The 24,831-nt window shown below is 39.1% G+C and overlaps 2 protein-coding genes across 4 annotated transcripts in view; one reads left to right on the top strand and one right to left on the bottom strand.

Annotated features, from left to right (window-relative positions):
* The window catches only part of LOC137273719 (argininosuccinate synthase-like), a 38,555-nt gene extending 21,959 nt beyond the window's left edge, over positions 1 to 16,596 (bottom strand). The window contains exons 1-3 of one of the 3 annotated variants that reach the window (XM_067806522.1): positions 16,393 to 16,596; positions 1,154 to 1,296; positions 241 to 309 (exon numbers count right to left, since the gene is read on the bottom strand). In XM_067806522.1, coding sequence (XP_067662623.1) covers positions 241 to 309; positions 1,154 to 1,273 — 189 coding nt within the window. In that variant the 5' untranslated portion in view covers positions 1,274 to 1,296; positions 16,393 to 16,596. Of the gene's footprint in view, positions 1 to 240; positions 310 to 544; positions 554 to 1,153; positions 1,297 to 16,392 lie in introns of those variants that run through there. The other 2 variants (XM_067806523.1, XM_067806524.1) reach the window with 2 other exon arrangements.
* LOC137273720 (cubilin-like) overlaps positions 1 to 24,831 on the top strand; it is a 493,514-nt gene that overhangs the window by 393,773 nt on the left and 74,910 nt on the right. The gene's annotated exons all lie outside the window — the stretch shown is intronic.

Raw genomic sequence — 24,831 nt, forward strand, 5'->3', positions numbered from 1 at the left:
GTCTACAGTTGGAAAATTACATTCATGAACAGTTCAGTGAACTATACTTATCCCGTCTGGAATCACTCACCATCTCATGAAAACAAAGGCAACGAAATCCTGGTCACAATTAGCAAGATGCCTGTGGTTAGATTAGTTCCTAAGTGGACATTTAACTTTCAGTAGTTTCTGCAGATTTTCTGCACAGAAGGCATAATCAAATACATTAAATGTCCGTGGAATCTGGAAAAGGGTGTTTACCTTTGAAGCTCCAAACTTGATGGCTTTAGCTTTCACGGCTTCAAAGTCTTCATCCTGGCCTATGTTGGCCTGTGAACAAAAACCGTGCATTTTTCTATCAATCTATCTACCAAGTGATCTTTTACTTGACTCAGTATGCTATGACATTATATCCCTTATCTTGCAGGCTGTTACTCACCAAGTATGCTATGACCACCTCTATCAGTCAGATGGTCTGTAACTCACCATGTATGCAATGACAACCTCTATCAGCCAAATGGTCTGTAACTGACAACCTCTATCAGCCAAAGGGTCTGTTACTCACCAAGTATGCAATGACAACCTCTATCAGCCAAATGGTCTGTTACTGACAACCTCTATCAGCCAAATGATCTGTTACTCACCAAGTATGCAATGACAACCTCTATCAGCCAAATTGTCTGTTACTGACAACCTCTATCAGCCAAATGGTCTGTTACTCACCAAGTATGCAATGACAAACTCTATCAGCCAAATGGTCTGTTACTCACCAAGTATGCAATGACAACCTCTATCAGCCAAATGGTCTGTTACTCACCAAGTATGCAATGACACACTCTATCAGCCAAATGGTCTGTTACTCACCAAGTATGCAATGACAACCTCTATCAGCCAAACGGTCTGTTACTCACCAAGTATGCAGTGACAACCTCTATCAGCCAAATGGTCTGTTACTCACCAAATATGCAATGACAACCTCTATCAGCCAAATGGTCTGTTACTCACCAAGTATGCAATGACAACCTCTATCAGCCAAATGGTCTGTTACTCACCAAGTATGCAATGACAACCTCTATCAGCCAAATGGTCTGTTACTCACCAAGTATGCAATGACAACCTCTATCAGCCAATGGTCTGTTACTGACCTCTATCAGCCAAATGGTCTGTTACTCACCAAGTATGCAATGACCTCGTATCCCTCATCTATCAGCCAAGACAAGATACAGGATGTGTCTAGACCTCCACTGTATGCAAGCACCACTTTCTTTTTCGCCTTCACTGTGCCGTCAGCCATCTTGACTTAAGGAGACCTGAAAACTGAAAAATACTAAGGTAAATATAGCAAAAGTAAACTTTTTCAAGAGAACACAAAAATGTTTTATGCACATTCAAAGAGCCAGAGACAGTCTGTTGTCATATCTAGAGTAAGCAATCTATCTGTAGTCATACACCACTGTAATTTTAGTTTGGAAAACATAAGCCAGAAGCAAGGTGAAAGTGTGTCTACATATCATTATTATTTTTAAGTAATTGTTTACACATACAAGTCAGTGTACAAGTTCTGATGAAACACTTTCAGATGGAATTTTATTGAAACTTGCCGGCCTTTCAACATTAGGCTAAAGGAACACAAAACTTCAGTTGAAAAATCTGACCTTAAATCTCCACTCTCAATCTTGGCATCTAAAATCAATAACTGGAGAAAAAGAAAACTTCTTGAGTCAATCTTCTTCAACAGAGATCTAGGGGTTTACCTCCCTAGTGCCTGGTGCATCACCAAAAAGACTGACAAGGGCACCCATAGATGAACAATAATTTCTGTGTACTGTTAATAGTATTACTTTACATGCTATACATACAGTACATTTATCAAAAAAACTTTGTACATGTCCAAACTTACAATTTGGTATAGTAATGATCTGTCATTTTTAATTTAATCCAAAAACACTACTATATATACAAAATAAGATGTATTCATTCCATGAATCATGTTAGTTGTAACCATTCACTACTAATTCTATTTTGTTGTCATCTAGTATTCCTGTTACCTACTGGTATCAAGCTGTCATAGCATTGTGACGTCATAAGCATAGTGAGGTCATGAGCAGAGTTAGCAGTTAGCCTTACTGTTCAGTTCAGCTCAACCTGATGAGGGGGCTAGGATAACCCCCGAAACGTCGTGAAAATAAACTCAATAAGTTGATATCCATAAAATTTGTCCTGTAAAACTGTAACATCGTAAAGACAAAACAAATGCTCAAATATAGCTGGCAGTCTAGACTATCTTCAGACTAGAATCTCAGATATTAACAATGCACCTTTCCGTGAACCGATGCAAAGGATAAATGAAAGCAGAAATACAGGTTCTTTGTTTGTTCTGTGAATTCTGACAAGATGTGGGAGGAAATGCTTCAAGTAAATTTAACAACACGGTCAAACTGCAAGACGAAATAATGGTCAAAAAGCTGCAGATATATGTTAAGCCTTGCTGCCAACAGCACACCTACCAAATGTCATGACATTTGGAAACAAATGATTGAATACTAGATACAAGAGGTTTATGTGGTCCAATTGTTAAAGGCTAAAATACAAAATATCTCCAAAAGCAGAAAACATTTTCTGAACAACTCAGGAACAAACAAGACAAAATTGCGTGTCCAGGGACAGCCCACCCTTCACCCTGCGGCAGGAAGCTTACCCACACTGAGAGTGCTCTGGTGATTAATTTCTACTAAACAAATTCAATAAACATCTGTTGAGCAGTTTTTGTGGAGAAATGGATAGACTTAATCTCCTATTTCACTATCATCAAAGAGACTTTCAATTTCCACAAAATTTATCAAAAGTTCAAATGTCTCTAAACATACAAAAGAAACCTATAAAATACAAAAACAAAATAAGAGATGCACACCTTTAGTGTCTCTATAAAAGACGTATGAAAGCTGACTGAGTTTTGGGCAGTAGTTTTAGAGGTGAAGTGGATAAAGTACAACCCCTGTTGTATGGCACCAAACGGGATGAATAGAACCAAATTCAACTAAGTTCAAACATCTGCAGAAGTGACAAATTTGGATGAACAATGTATGGAATGCACACCTTTAGAGTCCCAAGAAAACACATGTAGAAGCTCAATCAATTCTGCTGAGTAGCTTTTGTTGTTCACTCTCTATTATACTATATTCAGAGAGACATTCAACAAAATTTATGTAAGTTCAAATGGCATTAAAATTGAAAAACAATAAATAAAATACAAAATCAAATATGAGATGCACACCTTCAGAGTCCCTATAAAACACATGTTACAAAAGTCTCTAAACGTCTTAAACATAATAATATACAAAAGCAAAATATCAGATGCACAACATTAGAGTCCCTATAAAACACATGTTACAAATGTCTCTAAACGTCTTAAACATAATAATATACAAAAGCAAAATATCAGATGCACAACATTAGAGTCCCTATAAAACACATGTCACAAATGTCTCTAAACGTCTTAAACATAATAATATACAAAAGCAAAATATCAGATGCACAACATTAGAGTCCCTATAAAACACATGTCACAAATGTCTCTAAACGTCTTAAACATAATAATATACAAAAGCAAAATATCAGATGCACAACATTAGAGTCCCTATAAAACACATGTTACAAATGTCTCTAAACGTCTTAAACATAATAATATACAAAAGCAAAATATCAGATGCACAACATTAGAGTCCCTATAAAACACATGTGACAAATGTCTCTAAACGTCTTAAACATAATAATATACAAAAGCAAAATATGAGATGCACAACATTAGAGTCAAACGAACGTCCATGTATAAGTTCATTGAATTCCACAGAGCATTTTCAGTTGAGAAGTAGACAGAGTACATTCCTGTTGTTATCCCCTGATGTACCAGTAGTTTGTTATCTCCTGATGTACCAGTAGTTTGTCATCCCCTGATGTACCAGTAGTTTGTTATCTCCTGATGTACCAGTAGTTTGTTATCCCTGATGTACCAGTAGTTTGCAATCCCCTGATGTACTAGTTGTTTGTTATCTCCTGATGTACCAGTAGTTTGTTATCCCCTGATGTACCAGTAGTTTGTATCCCTTGATGTACCAGTAGTTTGTCATCCAATGATGTACCAGTAGTTTGTTATCCCCTGATGTACCACCTGATGTACCAGTGGTTTGTTTTCTCCTGATATACCAGTGAGTTTGTCATCCCTGATGTACCAGTAGTTTGCAATCCCCTGATGTACCAGTAGTTTGTCATCCAATGATGTACCAGTAGTTTGTTATCCCCTGATGTACCACCTGATGTACCAGTAGTTTGTTTTCTCCTGATGTACCAGTAGTTTGTCATCCCCTGATGTACCAGTAGTTTGTCATCCAATGATGTACCAGTAGTTTGTTATCCCCTGATGTACCACCTGATGTACCAGTAGTTTGTTATCCCCTGATGTACCAGTAGTTTGTTATCCCCTGATGTACCAGCAGTTTGCAATCCCCTGATGTACCAGTAGTTTGTCATCCCCTGATGTACCAGTAGTTTGTATCCCCTGATGTACCAGTAGTTTGTTATCTCCTGATGTACCAGTAGTTTGTTATCCCTGATGTACCAGTAGTTTGTATCCCCTGATGTACCAGTAGTTTGTTATCTCCTGATGTACCAGTAGTTTGTCATCCCCTGATGTACCAGTAGTTTGTTATCCCTGATGTACCAGTAGTTTGTTATCTCCTGATGTACCAGTAGTTTGTTATCCCCTGATGTACCAGTAGTTTGTCATCCCCTGATGTACCAGTAGTTTGTATCCCCTGATGTACCAGTAGTTTATTATCTCCTGATGTACCAGTAGTTTGTGATCCCTGATGTACCAGTAGTTTGTCATCCCCTGATGTACCAGTAGTTTGTTATCTCCTGATGTACCAGTAGTTTGTATTCCCTGCTTGGATCACAAGGATAATGCTCCTCAGTTCACAGTACTGGCAAAGTCATGCATACAGCACATCACACAGCAACCATGATGACATTTGAAGTAACGACAGGATATCTCACAGGTAGAAATTGTCAATGAACCTGACAATATGGTTGCAGCAGGATTCATAAAAACATCCTATGAAGCAGCTGTGTGCAAACTAAATGAAATCAATGACAAAGCTCCACTCTTAGTACGAATGTGTACCTTGAAACACAGGCAAACTGTAGCAGAAATAGGGTTGTGCAGCATAGATAATATGACAGGTCTTCACAGTAGTGACGAGCGAGCAAAGGTTGGCAACGTACTTCCCGCGCTTCTGCTCAAAAATATTTTTCATGTCAAAATAAAATATCGCCACCATCAAAGGCATTTCTTCATTGGGTTTTGCTCTCACATTTCAAACCCCATGCTGAACAATTACTCACGTGAAATATTTTTTATTCAACATTTTAAGCGCAACTCGTGGTATAGCAGACCATTTTCCGCCTGAGCCATTCCCGGGCCTTCCAGCTTACGGTTCAGCGAAGTGAAGTAACAGGAGGGTGTTATTCCATATCAAATACTTACAGTTACCTCCTCTGCTTCATTCGCCCATTACACCAGAAATGTTTTTATGTAGAATAAATGTTACAAAAATTATAACAATAGCGACGACTGATGAAATAAATAAACTCCAACAGGTTTATGATAAAATTAGGCAATATAGTATTTCTTTTTAATTTCTGCTTATTCTTGATCTGTCACTCTGTTGAACCGGAAGCTGGCAGGGGTAATGGAGGCGAAGAATGATCTGAATACAGCAAGTGGCGTATAAAATGTTAAATAAAACATATTTCACGTGAGTAATTATTAAACATGGGGTAGGAAATCTGAAAGCACAATCGAGTGAGGAAATGGGACTGTACCTTTGATGGTGGTGATATTGTATTTTGACAGGAAAAATAGTTTTCAATCCTAAGCGAGGGAAGTATGTTGCGAACCTTGCTTGCTTCGCTCACATTATAAGAAGACTTGTCATACTCTCTATGCTGCACAACCCTGTTTGCGCTACAGCTGTGCTTGAAGAGGCATGTCAACTGCAGCTGGCCAACTTCAGGATTGAAAGTACTATTTGATATGTTGTTGCTGCAGTTTGTTTCACAGACGAAGGTGACACCTCTGCAGTGTAGTGGTAAGAGCATTCACCTGCAGAGTGGAAGATCATGAGTTCAATGCCCAGCCTCATCATACCAAAAGACGTTAAATGGTGGTACTTGGTGCTGTCGGGTGCTTGGCATTCAAATGCATACAACAAGGACTGGTTGGCTTAGTGTCAGTGTGTCGAAGTGTGGTATTCATGCTTAACTGCAGCATGGTGTCTCAGTGAGCTAGCAGCTTAAGTCTGGGCAAGTACCAGCAGTCACAAATACACACACATGTACATCGTCATTTAAGTGAAATATTCCGAAGCATAATATTAAACCCCACTTCACTTCACTTCACATTCAAATATTAAGAATTCAATGCAAAACATCCTGATTATGATTATATACATCCCAAACAAACACAGTCGACTTCAGACATGAACAGTGTGAATGAAAATAGGTCAATGTTTTCCAGGACTTAAAAAAACAAGGTGAGTAGGTCAGGTTCATACGGAATCAATTTAGCAGAAGAACATGCTTGTAATGATGTCACTTACGTAAATTCTAAAGCTGTAATGCCCAGTTTCCTACAACTAGCTTGGGATTTTCCACTGTTCAAAACATGGCATCTCATACTCACAGGTATGACATTATTGACATTAACATTAATTGTATACAACAAGGACTGGTCGGTTCAGAGGCTACTTGAGTAGAATACGGCCTCTGCTATATACTGACAAAGTGTGTCACTAAAGTCAACATAATTAGGGGCAACATGCTCATGTCATGAGTCCCACAGTGTGGACTGATGTTTATGCCATCAGCCACCAACCATCCAATACATATTTAACTTGACAGTTACTTTCCTATGATTTTATTGGTTTCAACATTATCTTTCCAATTAACATTTTAGCAGGATACCACTACATATGAAATACTGCTGAAAGTGGGATTAGGTCCTACTCCAACCAAACAGTGATGTTTATTATTTAAAGGATACAATTGGAACTAAATTAACTTGTAAAGGAAATACATATCAGTATATATCAGGTAAGGAATAACGAAGCATGGACAGAAAACGCAGATATTTTGAGAATATTTATTACTAGGAAGTCATTTAAAATGGTGCACAAGCCGGTGCTTAGGAAAACATCATGAATATACTTATTCATCATGTTAATGACTTAAAACAGGTGTGATTATTTTAATGACATTGGAATGTTTTATGTTAATTTCAGACTTGAAATGGAAAAAAAAAGTTCCATATTTTACTTGAGTTTGGCAACAATTCACATTTGATTAAATCCTTTACTAGGACCTCAGGTACTCACAGTCCGTGCCCAGTATGCAGTGACTGCTCATATCAGTTACTGAGAACAACACATTGCAACTACTGCAATAAATGTGTCCGTCTGGCGTTTGACGGGACAGGGCAGGAGTCAGCGGAAATCCCAAAGTACATTGTAAACTTCACAAACAACTGTACTTGTCTGAGTTACACGCTTGTCTGTGCTTTATGAAATAGCAACCCTCGGGCTGTTAAAAAGGGCATCATTATCAGTTCAGATGTAGATTTTCTCATGAAATTCCCCACAGTCATGAAAGATTACTCAATGAATGTTTTTAAATCTAGATTTATCCATAAGGAGAATAATGAAAAATAATTAATCAGACTCTTTCCCTTAAAAAAAGTCTTTATTTATATGACATTTAATATTTTGTAAATACTGGCAAAGTGAAGTTATATCAAGGGATATAATTTCAACAATAAATATCAAATACTGAAATGATATCTAAAGTATATCTTCATTTGGTTCATAGCTTAGCAAAGTGACGTAGAAGTTTTGTTTGAAAAAGTATGCCCATAGCAGAGGGAAACTGATTCATAATTTGGAAAAACCCACTCAGAAGTTTTGTTTGAAAAAGGGAGGCCTCAGTGGGAAATTTCCCTCTGTAACTGGCTTAATTTTTCAAACAAAATGAAACCTTGAAAGGTTATAAGTCTGAAATGAGGCACTGGCACAATATATTAGAAATTTTCAATAATGTGATATTTTACAACTGTATTCAGTAATAGCAAGACTGAGTTCTTTCAATCTACAAAAGTTGGAAAAGTAAAATAATTCAAAGTCAAGGGCTATTCCTCAGAAAATCCCTGTGATTTCTTGGAGAATACCCGTGTAGATGCCTGTACAGGTTACAAACGAGGTAACAGGAGAACCTGGTGAGACAACAGAGTCACCTCACTGTAGGTGTACAATGAGTTTTCTGAATGGGTCAAGCGTAGTTTCCTGATTTTGTTATGAAGAAGATAACTGGAATTTACTCATTGGTATTACTTACTGTCAGCGGGGTATACTCTCCTTGGAGTAACTTTGACAAGTACAACAATGAGGTGATCTCACATCCTGCAAAGCATGTGAGTAGATATTTATGGTCTAATACACGATTATGGCCTAATCCGTCGAATTATGAACAGTCAGCAGTACCAAACTGTCAAATCATGTTTGAGTCATTCTGTACTGATCGGTCAAATTTCAGACTTGTTAACACACTGGGAGAGTCTAAGTTCATTAATTAAGGGGTCAGCTTGTACTGCATTAGACTAAATGTTTTCTCAAAAAGTTATAAAGGGTTCCCAGGAAAGGAAGTGGATGTTTGCAATGAACTATCATTTTGTTTTATACATTAATGATAAAAGTGTAGGTAAAAGTATTTATACAACTTGACACTGATCTTAAGTAATATGGAACATTTCACAAATGGATGTTGAGAAAACACAGCTTAGCAGGCAAGTTGAACAATTGCAGGATTGGCATATAAACCGACTTAGAAATGTAGAGGTAGTTTGGCTATTCCTTTAAGCTTTTTTTAACAGTATCTCGAATATTTATCGGCATGAAAGAATAAAGAACCTGGAAAGGTTTACGTGACTGCATACTGCTTGCAAGGTTATGCCAAAAGGAAATAACTGTTTTATAAATAACTATGTACAATGAACTTCTTTCAAATTTAACGTAAAGCATGTGAATGAAGGAGTAGAGGTTTTGAGATGAGCCACAAATTCTAAAAACTTTAGGTGAACTCTTTCAAGAGTAACAAGAATTTAATGACCCCATAACTCACAACCATACAACCATAACGTGGAAAGCTGACAATAGACAATCCATAGGTAAATCAAAATCATGGTGATCGAGTGTATTATTCCTACAAACCGAAAATGTATGTGTCAAAGAAATCATGTTTCATTTTATTGAATGCAGTTATAAATATATAATATCCTTGTATACATTTCTCCTTATGAATGCATTTTATTTAATGCATCAATTACAATTTTGTGCAAAAGTACAAAAATAAAAAGAGGGTCCAAACATATATTTAATGTTTCTCACTGTATATGTGTTAGGCAAACATAAGTACACAAGTTCAAAAAGAGAGGGATTCAAAGCATCCAACATCCCCTTGCATCTTCTTTGGGGGGTATGGATGGTGAAATGTATATTACTATCATCTGAAAGTTTTGAAATTGTTTTGTGTTGAGCTGGCAGGTTGTTCCATACATCACCATGTGAATACTGACATGCTCCAGTACACTGAACAGATTCTCCATCTAAGTGGATTGCGTAGGCAGTGAAAGGTTTTTATCAGTCACTTGAAAGAGCTGATTAGGTGAGTTAACCATCTGTATGGTATATGAAATGATTGTTATGATACTGCAATCAATGCAAGATCAGTTTAATGTTGTTCACTCAGTCATCTGACAGTGTAAGGTACCTGTGGGGATTCTGGTGAACACTCCTTCTAAATGGTGTGCTGGTCATTATGGGGCATTAGCTCATCAAACAGCCTGATGTCACAAGAAGCTGATTACAATTTGATTTACAAAGACAAAACAGCATGTGGTGGAAAGTCCGTACAACCGTCTGGGCTGAGGGAGAGTTTACCTGTGTTGGGAGAGTCAAAACCCCATTGACAAAATAAGGTGTTCCCTGTAATACATTCAAATAACAAATTGAAATGAATGGTAGAAGCTACTGTCATCAGAAGCAAACCCATTATTTTTACTTACATTTTAATTGTGAAAAGTATTTCCACAATGACATCACAGGATTCCCCGTTTCACTATATGCTAGCTTCACAAGTTGCAATAAGGCCACAGGATTCCATAATAGGCAGAACGACAAGTGGGTCTTTTAACTGTTGCTGTGATTCTGACTTTTCGAATGCTTTTACCATATGAAATATAGTATTCTCCTTTAATCCTGCTAATCCTAATTCAACCTGCACTAATTGTGACATATTTACTAGATGCTTGGATGATTATGGTGTTATAAAAGATCCGCTTACTCTGGGTTAAATCCCAGTGAGCCAATACTGAAGCATCTCACAAAGATGCTGTATATTTACCTTATCAAATAAATCTTGGCTATTTAACAAAAGAGTGTAATTTTGGTCCTGCTAAAAAGTGTGTCTGAGGGAAGAGATTTTATTACCTTTGACTGGAGTCTTTCTCTACATTATGACTGATCATGGTGAAACTAATATTGCATATTCATATTTTCCTAATATATCGCTTGTAATAAAGACATTGCTTTCAAGTGTTCAGTCAGGCAGGCAGTGGGTATGGTACAACATATATTTAATCCTATGTAACATAGCTGTTTGTACTTTTTATTTATACACAAAAGTGATGGAAGAAATTGAACATAGTTGTGCTTTTGGGTACAACAGCAAGAATGTACATGCAAATTTGTATTTTGGAAAATACTGGCCCTACTAACGTCAAATATAATTTTGATCTTACTTTAATTATAGTCAATATCAACTTTGAAACACAGCAAGTAGGATCTAGATCGAGAAATGTCATACTGATTTGAACTCCTTCCATGTTGATCATAGAGGACTGGGAAGAGAAAAACACTTACAATAAAAATGATCTCACAAAAATATATTAAGTGACAACACTTATGGCATTCTTCACACACTAGATGCTGTTGCATTAATAAATAATAATAATATGAGCACTTGTATTGCATCAAACTCCACTCACGATGTGAATGCTCATAGCACTAACAGTCAAAGCAGGCACATTATTACCCTGGATAACCCAAGCTGCCTGTTAGGCACTAGACGGTTATAGTCACATGACTTATCCCTCCAGGTACCCATTTTTTGCTGGGGGAACAGAATAAATTTTGAACAAACTCACTTGCCTCATCACACCTGTCATGTACTTCATTGTTGGGGAGGACTGAAGTCCTAGAAACTTTCAGGAGTCATGCTGCCGGTCACCCATGTGAGCACTGTCCGCGCCCATCGTTGCTTAACTACACCTGACTGTGACTTGAGCTTTATGCGCAGGACCACATGCCACCACATGTTAAAATAATGCATAAATGGATCATACTGAAAATGCGGTTTGTTCCTGCATTTTTTTTTCCTCAAACGTTATATTCAAGAAAAGATTCATTAACATTTAATGATCATAAAAAAAAATACAAAACAGACAGTGAGTGAGTTTAGTATTGTGCCGTTCTTAGAAATATTCCAGCTATATGTCGGCGATTTGTAAATAATCCGATCTGGACCAGACAATGCGGGGACCAACAGCATGGGCAGAGATCTATGCATTTGGGAATTACAATGACAAGTCAACCAACTCAGTGAATCTGACCAACCAGTCCCATTTGACGCCTCTTACAACAAGCATGGTTGCTAAGATCAATTCTAACCAAGATCTTCATGCTTAACGAAACAAATGATGCATTATCAAACTGTAGATCTTCACAGAAACGGAAGTCTGCATGACAGCATCACAATATGGTAATCCAGTAGACCATACTTAGGGGACGTTCATAAATTATGGCTGGGGGAGGAAGATTTGATGATATTTTTAAAATTTTTTAATGTTTTACTACAAAAACAGCAAAAAAATTGCTAACCATCCTCCATCCACTCCCTAATCCCAGTTTACTAGTATATGTGTACAAAATTGAAACCATCCTTAGCGAGAGTCACTGCTCATGCTTATTCACTGGGTTGTCACTAAAATTATTCCATTGATCGAATTGTAAATTGTAATTTCATTCAAGCATGGTTTGAAGTGCACTGTTTTGTGAGGCTCAACACAAGTGATTTGTGTCAGGCAATATTTTGAATTTTCACCTTTATTTCATCTTTTCTCTTATAGACAGGTTTTCACATTCACCCAATGTCATTGTAACAACTTCTCAGAAACCACTGGATCAATAAAGCTTCACACACTGAAAATACTATTTCTTAGAATACAAAATAGATCCTTCCACAACTTTCATCCTTGTAGGACTCAAGAAACTAACTACCTTCTCCCTTATGATGAGAGGATGCAGACTTTAAGGACGTAAAATTATGAAACAAATGGAAAACTGTTGAATTATTCTCTCCAGAAAGGTCAAAGCTTACAGATAAAAGTTTTAAAAAAAAACAAAACAATTCGACTTGCTGTACATCATAAATATTTCAACAATGTCCCAAAAATGTGCATTTATTCTTGCAGAATTTATAAGAAGCATTGTGGGTATATTTGTCATTTCTTCAATTTGCATAACTTACTGCAACTTTCCTTTGGATGTTATCTGTTTCCACATATAAACAGTAGCATAAAACCCTTTCCACATCCACATGAAATCCCTAACAAAGGCAGACTTGATTGTACAGTTGTGACTATATCATGAATGAGAATACCAACAGACGGGGAAAAGAAACTATGCCAAATTTCAGATTCCAATTGTTTGAATATTTTAACTGAATTTTGTTTCTAGATTACATAAATGTATCACAAAAACACAACTCACAACAATTTGAGCACGAGTTATGACAAAATGCACTTGTTCCTGCGAAAATCAGTCTTAATGATGAAAAATGTAATGCAAGGGCATCACATGATGGAAATGGTAATGGGTAGAAAAAGCCTGTAGTCAGTATTCCTAGACCATAAACATGACGATTACTTCAACTGACATGCTGAGATTAACCACAAAGCAGCGAGAGGGTGATTGGTATGCTCTAACTGGGAGCCAGACATGCTCCTGTGGCAAGAATCTTTGGCTGCACTCTGACATCAACGTGACAGACTGAGGTAGACGAGCACTATGCAGCATTGGCAGAACCGGAATTGGAAACAAACTCTGTTTACTGATGAAAACTGTTTTCAGCTATTCCATGCAGATGGTCGGGTTCAAGTCTACCATCATAGAGGTAAGAGAACGGCACCCTGCTGCATTCAAGAGACGATTCCTTTTGGTGAAGGGAGTGTTATGGTCTGGGGCGGCATTTGCAGAGATTTGATGACACAGCTGTTGCTGATTGAACACTTGTGGGATCACCTCAACAGAAAAATTCGTTCACGTAACCCACCATCTGCAAATTGTCAAGATTAATTAACTCTCTTTGAAGTAGTGTTCAAGCATGTATCGATGCATATGAAGGACACACCCATTACTGACATTGAATCGTGTCTGATAAGAACTCCTCTGATCTGATCTGATCATTTCAACAAGCTCCAATACGTTTCTTAACAAACTTAGCAAATTTTTTCAAATCACACCTTCTTCATTTAAACTTCTGTACATTTCTAATCTCAGCCCCAAATGCTGCAAAATTTTACGAATAGCCATTGACAAATGACTTCTTGTTATATTTTCCAATAGACAAATTTGTATTGGTCTAGTTTCTATTTTGCCCATCAGTTTATTTGTTTCAGAAGTATTACACCTGTACCATGTTGTTTGTAAACAGAACATCCAATGATTGTCACCATACGATAGAATGATGGAGCATGTGTTATGAACTGGGGTGAATTCGGTTTAGTAAACCGTAATGCAATCCAGATATTTGGTATATTATATCTAGTCATTACAGTTTTGATCAGGTAAAATAACAAATATTAGGGTTATTTTTTCCACGCTATTAAACAATGTAAGTATTGGCTCTAGTCAGTTTTCTGCATTATGATCATATCTCATACACTGAGGCGAAACAGAACTGAAACGACCCGAACTAAAGGCCACTGTACCGCAATATGTACCATACACTGGTACCAGCTTAAGGTTTCACCCCTATTTATGACTCACTATGAAATACTGATGATACACACTAACTCACACTCAGAGAGATGATGCGAACGTGCGCCAGATATAACATCATTTTTTGTAAAATGTGTTTAAATTTGTCAGTTGCACTTCGTAGCAAGAAAAATTATGGCTCATAAAATTCTTCATGGCGCACGTTCATGATGTTCGTAATCATCGGCACGACTTCGATGTTCAGATGTAAACAATCTCCAGGGGCATGACTTGTGACACTCTTCTGCAGTGACAATCTTTTCCTAAAAACATAAGCTATTGCCCCGACAACACCTCATACCTAAACGCATTCAACGCGGGTGGTCAAAGATGGATAAGTATGAAAATGTAATAGTAGGAACTAAAAACAAAACTCACCAAGACGGGTGCTTCTTCCAACGACGCCATGTTTTGCTGCGTGAGTTTCCGCTCGCGACCGAAAAATCTCCGAAGATGGCCGATCGTGTTTCCAGTATTACCGACATTGCTTCCGATAGGGCCGATGTGTTTCTGTTATTACCGCTAAACTACCGATATCGCTGCAATAGTTTCGCGAGTGGGCTGCGTTTGTTTACATTTGAGATGCAATTCCTTCAAATTTGCTGTATTTCCTTCAATTACTTAGGGGGGCCTGATACTTTCCCCTTACATGTTCACTAGCCTGTACACAACACTTTTCCCTTAGGTGTTCACAAGCTTTTAGACAACACTTTCCCCTTAGACATTCACTAGCATTTGCACTGCTTCCAGAGTGATGCTTATTACGTTTTATATTCTGCCTCAGAAGTAGGGGATAAAGGAAATCATGAAGGCTCATCATCTAATTCATATGATATTGGCAATGTCAATTCTGTGGAGCAGGTAATCAGATGGATGAATCTAATGGTTGGTGTGACCAGATGGTGGGACCAATGAGAGGAGTTTCACATTTTACAGAGATCACTCCTCAACATGGGTCAAAAACCCTTTGGGAATTGGGTAAAATCTCATAATTGATGATCAGTTCCTTACATCTGATCTAACTGCAAAATAATTGGTTAGCATCATTTATCAAAATGTCCAGCTTTTGTTTGTTAACGCACAAAAAAATATAGACAAACAGAGCTCCAGATAACTTTTGTGTGTGTGTGTGCTTACACCACAAATTGCAAATGGTGGTGCGCTAAGAATTTTGAAGGAGTACTGACATATTCTTGTGTGAGCGAGTTGATAATGTGGTTTGTTATTGATGATAATAAAACAACTGTTTCAGCTATTAAACGTTATATATGTTAGACGTACAAAGGTATTTATATGCGTACATGATATGCTTGATATCTTATATTATGTAATACTTCAATTTTTTTTTCGTGTACAATATGCCTGTATAACCCTTATCTGTAGCCGTGAAAAACCATATCCTTGTTTGGGGTTTTTGAGGGCAAACTGCACAAAAAGCATTTGTAAATGATTACGTCTTCAAAGGATAGCTCGTATGTTTGGAACACACATTTCCTGGAGTCTTTAAGTTAAATTCAATCCTCACTTGGAGGAAATTGGTAGTGCTCATGAAATGTAACAGTCAAAACGAACCTCGTGAAAAATATGTGTTAATGCAAACAAATGCTCCCAAATTGTTTGTGTTCGATTATGAGACAGCATGATCGATTTCTTGCTCAATTAGGCCCCAGGACCTATCTATGATTATTACTTCTTTGATGCATGTTTCTGGTGAGTGGTCCAATGTCACCATGATTTATATTATTCCAGATATCAGTGCTGAGATAAGAGTGAGCCCTGGGTGGGTTGGGGCAGGAATCGCTAGACAAGTTTAAATGTAATCATCTCAGAGATAAACACAAAAAATACAGTCCTATGTGTCGGGTTATTTCAACAACGTGATGTCTATAGAACATATTCATTTAGGATGACCATCTAACAATTTCACCATGTGACAGTTCCTCCGTTGTACACAGTTAACAATTTACTACCCACGTGAACGTAATCAGCTGACCGGTCATTTGTTTTAAAATTGCATCACCACCTCGGCTAGCATGCATGTAACGGCGTGTACTCCTATGAACTGACAGCTTGCCACTGTCTCCACTGAGGAGGGGCCCGTTAACTGAACATATGACATTAAGACGTATACAATTTCGTCTGCTTTTCACTGTCACTATAGACTGTCTGCATCTCAATTTGGGTATGACACTTATCTAAAACATTCACTCACCTGAACAAGCGGCGTGTGCTAATATACGGACTATGATGCAAACTACTGATCGAACAGGATCCTAGCTGGAATGAATGCCGCTCTCTATTCGCCGGGTTATATTGAAGTGGGCAACCGCTTCCAGGAATGGACTCGTCTGTATTGATGTTTTTCTCCACAGCTGACGTTCTCGCATTCTCCTTTGTAGGGGGAACAGCTTCTGTCGGGGGAACTTCCGCGAGGCCCCAAACAGGTGGGACAAGTTCATTTAACACATTTTGTGCATTGGTTCAAAACGAAAAAAGCCGAAGTAAATTCTGTTTTTAAATTTATTGGTAAATGCTGTGCAATGAGTGAGAGCGTGCAGGTGCGTGCGTATATGTGGGATATCATTTCATTTTTTCACCGTAATGTTCTTCTGTAATTTTTATCGTTAATTTCAACTCTATTTGAGATATAACATTAGCTGCTTGAAGCTGACAGTAAGTCCATCATCGCTGTTGTTTCAACTAGATTATTTCACTGCTACAAGTAGTAGAGATTAAGCAGAGTGTGGGGCAGGTCACTTTTGAACTTATTCCTTCAGTACAGCATTTCACCCTGATAAGTACGCTTTAAATCCTTCCTTTAACTCGTGTCTGTATCTTGTCTGTATTCCAAACACAAATAAGTCAAATGTAACCCTACAATATACCTTGTAAGTTCAGACTGAACAAGCTTAACTGTCTTACGTCATATAGCTTAGTTAACAATTCTTAGGGCTACGAACGTTCGTAGCCCTAAGAATTCTTAACTTTGATCGTAGTCTTAGTGTTAAGAATGCCCTTAAGAAGTTCGTAGGATTACGAACATTTCGAGAATAGCTAGTCTGGACCTGAAAATATAAGACTCGGTTATTTATAGAATGAATTCCGTCATATAACGGGAATATTGCTGAGTACGGCGTAAATCTGTGATTCAACCAAGCATGTTCTGGATGGAAACAATGCCGTGTGATGCCTCCTTCTTTCCAAAGATTTGTGTTCACTCCACGCGTTTGGCACCCTGACGTTCAAGTAACTGTTTCAATTCGACAAACCTAGCACTGAAACCGTTTTCGTTTTCAGCTGTAGACAAAATGCAACTTCCTGGAACCTAGTTAACACATAACCCGAAAAGATCGGTGTTCAGCAACCCATGCATGTCTTAAGAGGCGATCTGGTGAACAGGCTCTTCGACTTGGTGCATGACATCGTATTTAATTTGTGAAGATAGACGTTCGTAATGTTATGGTAATCACTGGATTGTCTGGTCCAGACTCGACTGCGTACATACTGCTGTCATCTGGCACATTACTCAGTGCGACATAAAACAGAAAAATAGTTATCATGTAGAAGTATCTGTTATAAATCTTTGGACATCCAGTACCAAGATCTGGGGACGGGTCTTCAGTCGAACCTATCCCCAATGCCTCAGCTACCCCAGTTCTAGCTGGGGGTGCACACTGGCGCCTATTGTCTTCACCATGGTATAAGTGTCTTCCCCTGCTTCTATCTAAAAGCAACCTTCACAGTCCCCATGCTCCTTAGATGGTGGGTAGCACAGTGGTTGAAGTGCTCGCTCGTCACGCCTGGTTCTATTCTCATTCGTCGTGATATTGTAAAAACGACAGAACCTTTCTCGCTCCTAAGACCTTCCATCAAAGCTCTTTGTTCCCCCATTCAAATACAAATATAACGTACCCAGGACCACAGTCAATAGTTATTTCTCCTTTTGAAACCAAGACATATCGTACTAGTTATAAACATTCGTGTCATATTTCGGGGGAATAACAGCTGTGTTGCAACTGCAGAATGAAACCAAACTAAAGGCAGCAGGTGTGATTATATTTTGACATCCCAGAGTAAACCACACTGATGTTTGCAGGTGAGTCAGCGGTATCTTTATCTTGTACCCTACAAGTACGACCTAGTGCGTTTGGAGGAAGCCATTTATTATTTGAGACCATTTATTATCGTAAAGAGGCAATTCTCATTAATCATCCCGAGCACACCCCGTTTTCAGTAACAGTTACGTACGGATGTAACGAACTCCAAGGGCTCACCAATATTAGTTCGGTATATCCCTGGTGTGTTATTCAGCAAACTGTTTATTATATCAGTCAGCTCGTCCTAAACGTGCGTGTTAGTTCTAAACTGAGCTAAGAGTATGAATGTTACACCTGAGTGGCTGACCATGCAAGTCTCCATATGTTGTAGCATAAACATTTGTGATGCTCCTTTGTTTAAAGAAATATCGTTACGATATTTTGTCAACATGAAAATTGGGTAGCATTTCACAAACACTTAAAGTGTTGGCGGTAGGTGTTGTAAGAGGTAAGAGTTCCTAGCAGAAATAGAATTATGTATACGTAGTCCAGTAAACGTGAACTTGACTTCGGTAAAGTACTGGGTGTAGTCATGAATTAGAGACAGTAAGGCAACAATACTAACAAACGACGGGTCACGTTCCAGTGTATCATGCATGGGATGGGTCAAACTGATAAGAATTTTCGGATCAAGGTCAAAAGTTCTTGTTCTTGTGGTCAGAATTAAGACGTCAACACTTATCTGACTTCTATGGCTGTTATGAAACAACCCGTTAGAATCCGGGTTAGAACACATCTCCAGTTGCCTGTGCTTGAAGACTATGCTGAGAGAGGCTTAAAACTAAGTCCACTCACTGTTATGAAACAACACGTTGGACGTACACGTCCTTGTAGTACCGAAGTACTACATCTTTTCTTCGTCACAAACTTCACTCCTAATATATCTAGCATCACTGCTGCGATAAACTCCAAATAGGTAATTCTGCCCTTGTCCCCAAAACAGAAACCGAAATTCACAATACCAGCTTCAGCGCCAATTTATTAGAATCAGACAGCCCAGTCAACTGCTAGAGAGTTAAATGCGGAAAAAACTCAGTCAAACTGGTGTTGACGCAAAAAACGCACGTGCTGTTCAACAAAATAATTGTTTTCATGATATTAAACAATCAAGTCACAAGCAAGTCACTTTTCAAAATGTTAGCGCTTTTTTAATTAAAAAAAGTGACCGGAGGCTCGTTGGAGTGAACATATTATGGGGAGAGTAGCATCTCTAACTACAATATATCCTACATGTATCTTACAGCAATACACCTGGCAAAACCTACAATCCTGTGTGGTTAGTTGTCTAAACCTTTATGTTGATTTTGGATATTCTTTTTTGTAATAGTGAGTGAGTCAATATTTAACGTCACATCGGCAATATTTCAGCCATATCGTGACGACTTTTTTGTAATAAGGACGGTGGGGTTGCCTAATTGCTTAAGGTGTTCGCTCGTCTCGCTGAAGCCCCGGGTTCGATCTCCACATGGGTGCAACGTGTGAAGCCCATTTCTGGTGTCCCTCGCCACGATATTAGTGGAATATTGCTAAAAGCAGTGTGAACAAAAACACACACTCTCTCTTTCTTATACAATGAATAGATTAACATGTCAGCTCTATTTATCTAACCTTTATTAGTGTCTCACACATGGCACCACCAATTCTGTGTATTGTTCGTGTATGTGCTTATGCATTGTATGTGGGGTATAGAATATACTGTCTGTGAATATCCATTCATATGCCATTTGCATTTTGTATATTAATTACCCGGCTCTGTATACTTCAACGTGTGTACTTGGCTCAGCACACATTGGTTGCAAAAGCTGATGAAATGATGACTGGCAATACGCTCTTATTATGTATTCAGATGTGAGTCTTGTACAGCTAAACATCCCGTCCCCGAACCGGGGTTACATAACTAAGTCTTAGTATTTGTGTAAGATGTACAAATCTGATGACACCTTTCCGTTGCTTTATGCAAAGAATGTCTTAGTCATACTTTGCCATGGAGTTTGAAAAGAAAAGAATCATGAAAAACACCTGGGAGGAGGAAGATGTGTCAGAAATGTTGTTTAAGTTCACCTGTGTCTGTAATATAGTACATATAACGTTCAGTCTAAATTCAGCCATGGGTGAATGCAGTAACAACTTTGAATTGAGATTAAAACTTTTGTTTGACACAAAGACTGTCTATTTTTGGTGTAGTGATAAGAACGTCTGCCCGGAGAGAGGAAGGTTGCGGGTTCGATCCCCGGTAGCGTCACACCAAAAGACGTTGGCCCCTGTCCGGTGCTCGGCATTAATGGGTACAGCATGGACTGGTCGTCTCGGAGGTAGTATAGTATGTCTGAGTGGGGTATACATGCTTAACTGCATGGTGTCTCAGTGAGTTTGCACTATAAAACGTGCTTCAGTCTAGACTAGTACATCAGCCATACATGTGTATACACGCACGTACGTCGTCATTGTTGCGAAATATTCTTAAGTACGACGTTAAACCTTGTTTCACCTTACCTCAAACATTTTTCGGTATTCGTGCTTTCTCGTTAAACTATCTGTAGGATGAACTGTCTCGAAACGATGCTCATAACGTTACTGTTAACGTGCCATGTGAACCCGGATTCTCCTTGTACGTACCAGGAAGTTTACCTGCGGCTGGCACAGATGCAGGCCTCATCAAATACATTGCTTGCCAATTACAGGTAATTGTCACTATCCAATCGACAAATAGCTGGGTATTTGCATTTATATGTAGAGGTGTCTCGGGTTAACAGAGATCATATCTCATAAAACATTTTGTCATGAGATCAATAGCTGCATGCTTCCATAGGTTTGTGCGTACATTGTCCAAGTTGAGGTATTCAACTATGCTGCCCTAGCTAATATAGAACGTGTGAAGATCCGGGTTATAATTGCTCAGCAACCCGTGATTGTCGTAAAAGGCGGCTAACGGGGTCGTGTTGTCAGGCTTGCTGACGTGAGTGGTGCATGCCATCGTATCCCAATCTGTCAATACTCGTTTCAGTCACTGGATTCTCTGGTCCATACTCGACTAATAACAAGCCGTCTAATAGCTGAAAAATTGCAGAACCCCGTTTCAGACATTAGAACGATGTTGGGTATCCGCTGATATCGCTTTGCGGAACTGGTGACTAGTTACTACTGGAATGTTGTCAGTACCTAAACGCTTGGTGTCAGCGGAGTAACCTAGTGTGTAGGGCACTTGGTCGCTCGTCACGCCGAAGACCCGGCTTCGATTTTCCACATGGGAACAATGTGTCTACCCCGCCGTGATGCTGCTGGAATATCGTTAAAAAACAGCGTAAAACTATACTCACTCAATCACTCACACGCGTGTACAACTGTACTTTGAATAACGCTAGTTTGACATTACAAAGTTTTATGTGGAGATGGAGACGTCAGTACTCGTGATCAAGCACCCGACTAGTGTAGCAAGTCAAGTCAGAAGGTGTCTGAAGGTCCATGTTTCGCTTAATGACCTGATCATGAGTAAATAAATATTCGTTACATCATTATTCGTTATATCATGAGGCAGAAATTCAGTTTATATTTTATGAAGCCTTTTATGGTCTAACACGTGTTTCATGGCAGTCATGGGGGGATCCAGGCATTTAAAAGGAGGGGCATCAATGGTGCATCTGTTAGAGCACAAGGTGACTTCTTGTAGTAACATTTCATGGTTACTGTCCTTTGGTGGATTCAGAGGGGGTCCCATTGGCACTGCCAACGCAAAAATGTATTTAGTGTTATTATAAGTCGTTTTCAAAAGGAGGGGTGGGTGGGTTCGAACCCCTGAGTGGCAGGATGGCAGTAACTTACTGAAAAATGTTACTACAAGAAGCCATCTTGTTCTCTATCAGTTGATCGAGGCCATTTCACGTGACACGCCAATACCGACCATGTGACGAGTATTCGAGGTCAGTAACAGTCACGCGATTTGTGGATTCACATTGAAGCGTGATTGAATTGGTTATGGAATCTTGCTTAGTTTGAGGTTTGACAGTCAAGTAAATCCACATACCCCTTAATCAACAGCTATTCGCACTCTCTTTCTGAAATAGTTTGAATAAATGATGAATTAATGAGCAATGTACCACCGTCGTTGTACTAGCATTCTGGTATGATCGAGCAAAACATTGGTTTGAAACACTGACATCCGAGTTTAAACAAGCTGGTTTGTTGGCCACACCTACTCCATTGTACGGTGTTGCCTGTGTGTGGGTCAAATGGCTGTCACCAGGTTGTCTGCTGTATCACACTGCCAAACAGCGGGGCCGGCGTCCCGGCTGGTGATTTTTTGAGTCACATCAGTTGGCATCGTGTTAACATACGCATCATGTGAGTCACCTTAAAACTTGTCAACTGTTGCACAGTATTGTCACGATAAACGAAGATATAATCATAGCTGTGATTTTTCATTGTACCAGAAACGCTTCGTTATTATGGCAGTGAGCTGGAAATCAAACTTCTAATGTATCTACACACCGAGAATATTAAAAGGGTGACGCTATTTTTCAGGGCATTATCATTTGCAGAAGCTCGAGGTCTTTCATTTTAACTGCCCGACGGAGGAGGGCAGTTGAAGAGACCGAGGGCTCCTGCAAATGTTAATGCCCTGAAAAATAGCGTTACCGTTATTATAGCTAAAATTGAGAGTGACGACATTCGACCTTGACCCATACTACCAGCCGCCATTGTTTTTAGCGGTGAACAACATTAGACTTCAAGTCGATATTTTCACTGCTGTATGTTTTCCTTTATGGTACAATTGTTATGGTTGGCACAGGGAGGAAAGTGCATCATGGCACAGGTACATGTGACGAATGTGAGCCAGATATATGGTCAAAAATGGACCCTTGTTCAAACGAGCCGTAGGTGATTGAACTTTAACAGCTGAGCTACTTATGACGTGACCCAACAACCAGCTTGATAATGGCCCGTCGTCAAGCATTTTGCGGGCATTATCAAGTTACAGTGGCCCGCTCATTTCTGATAACGTGCGGGCGGTTTAATGATAATTCTATCCATTTTAGCTATAAACATTGATATGCGACAACAAGTTCAGAGAATGAAATAGCCACGTTTAAATTCAACCAAGCTGGGTTATGACATGGCACAGTATATGAACTGTTGGGATCACGACCTGTAGCTAGGGATCATGAACTGTTGGGACAAAGCAGGGGATCACGACCTGTTGTTAGGGATCATGGACTGTTGGGATGATGCAGGGTGTCACGACCCGTTGCTAGGGATCATGAACTGTTGGGACAAAGCAGGGGATCACGACCTGTTGTTACGGATCATGAACTGTTTGGATGAAGCAGGGGATCACGACCCGTTGCTAGGGATCATGAACTGTTTGGATGGATCACGACCTGTTGTTAGGGATCATAAACTGTTGATGGGGATTATAAACTATTCATGGGGATCAGGAACTCTTGATGTGGATCATGAGCTTTTGGCAGATACCGTGAACTGTTGATGAGGATCTTGAACTGTTGGTGGGGATCATGAATGTTGGTAGGGGTCATGAACGTTTGGTGGGGATCATGAACTGTTGATGGGCATCATGCACTGTAGGTATAGATCATATACTGTTTCATGAAATTGGGACTGTGTTCGTAAGCAGCATGAACTGTTGGTTGAGAAATTAACTGTTGGTAGGTAGCAACCGTTGTTATACGAATAAAGTGGTGGTTTAGCAACATGAACTATTGGTGAGTCGCATGAACTGTGGGTAAAGAAATAATCAACTATTGATTCAGTTGCATGTATTTCTGGTGAGAAGCATGAAGTGTTGAATAAAGAATGGGCTGTCTAAACATGAGACTCCCATCCAGTCTCTGTAATGAACATATTTTACAGACATAAGTTCATAAATAATAATCATAAAACGTAATGAAAAGGTGCCCAGAGATCCCTGAAACTGTGGAACTATAGACTTGCCACATTCTCTAGGCTTTGATGTACTTGTGTACGACCTGGCCATGTAACCGCTTTAATACATGTAATGAGGAGCTGCGAATGTCCTTCCCACGGTATTTACAAGACGTACGTAAATATTTGTATATGGATTGCATTTTGGATGGATTTCATTGAGTCTGTTCTGAAGGCATCACTGTTTGCACAGGTCGCCAATGAAGGCCAAAATCATGTTCGCCATGCTGCCACTTGCCAGAACCCGGGAGGAGTCTATCGGTAAAATCGACTACAGTGGTCTGGATTATGTTTTATGACACGACACGTGGTTTCGAATTTATTTTTGCCAACCCGTCTGAGTCTTGATGTCAACCGAAACGTGTCCTGACGCAAGAGAAGGACAATATTGATACACTGTGTGGAATCGAACTGCACCATTTCTGGATCCCCCGGTATCGAGCGCCAAACTATTTGTTGGAACATTGATTAGCGGTATGTTTACAGTTATGTCACGGCGGTATGTAAACAGCAGCCAATCATATACCGAAACCGACACACACAATGGAACATGGAAGGCTAAACAGACTCTAAGTACTTGAGGCCGTTCACAGACGTGGTCCACACCTTTAGGCATG

The sequence above is a fragment of the Haliotis asinina genome, chromosome 2, assembly GCF_037392515.1.
Source record: "Haliotis asinina isolate JCU_RB_2024 chromosome 2, JCU_Hal_asi_v2, whole genome shotgun sequence".
NCBI lineage: Eukaryota > Metazoa > Mollusca > Gastropoda > Lepetellida > Haliotidae > Haliotis > Haliotis asinina.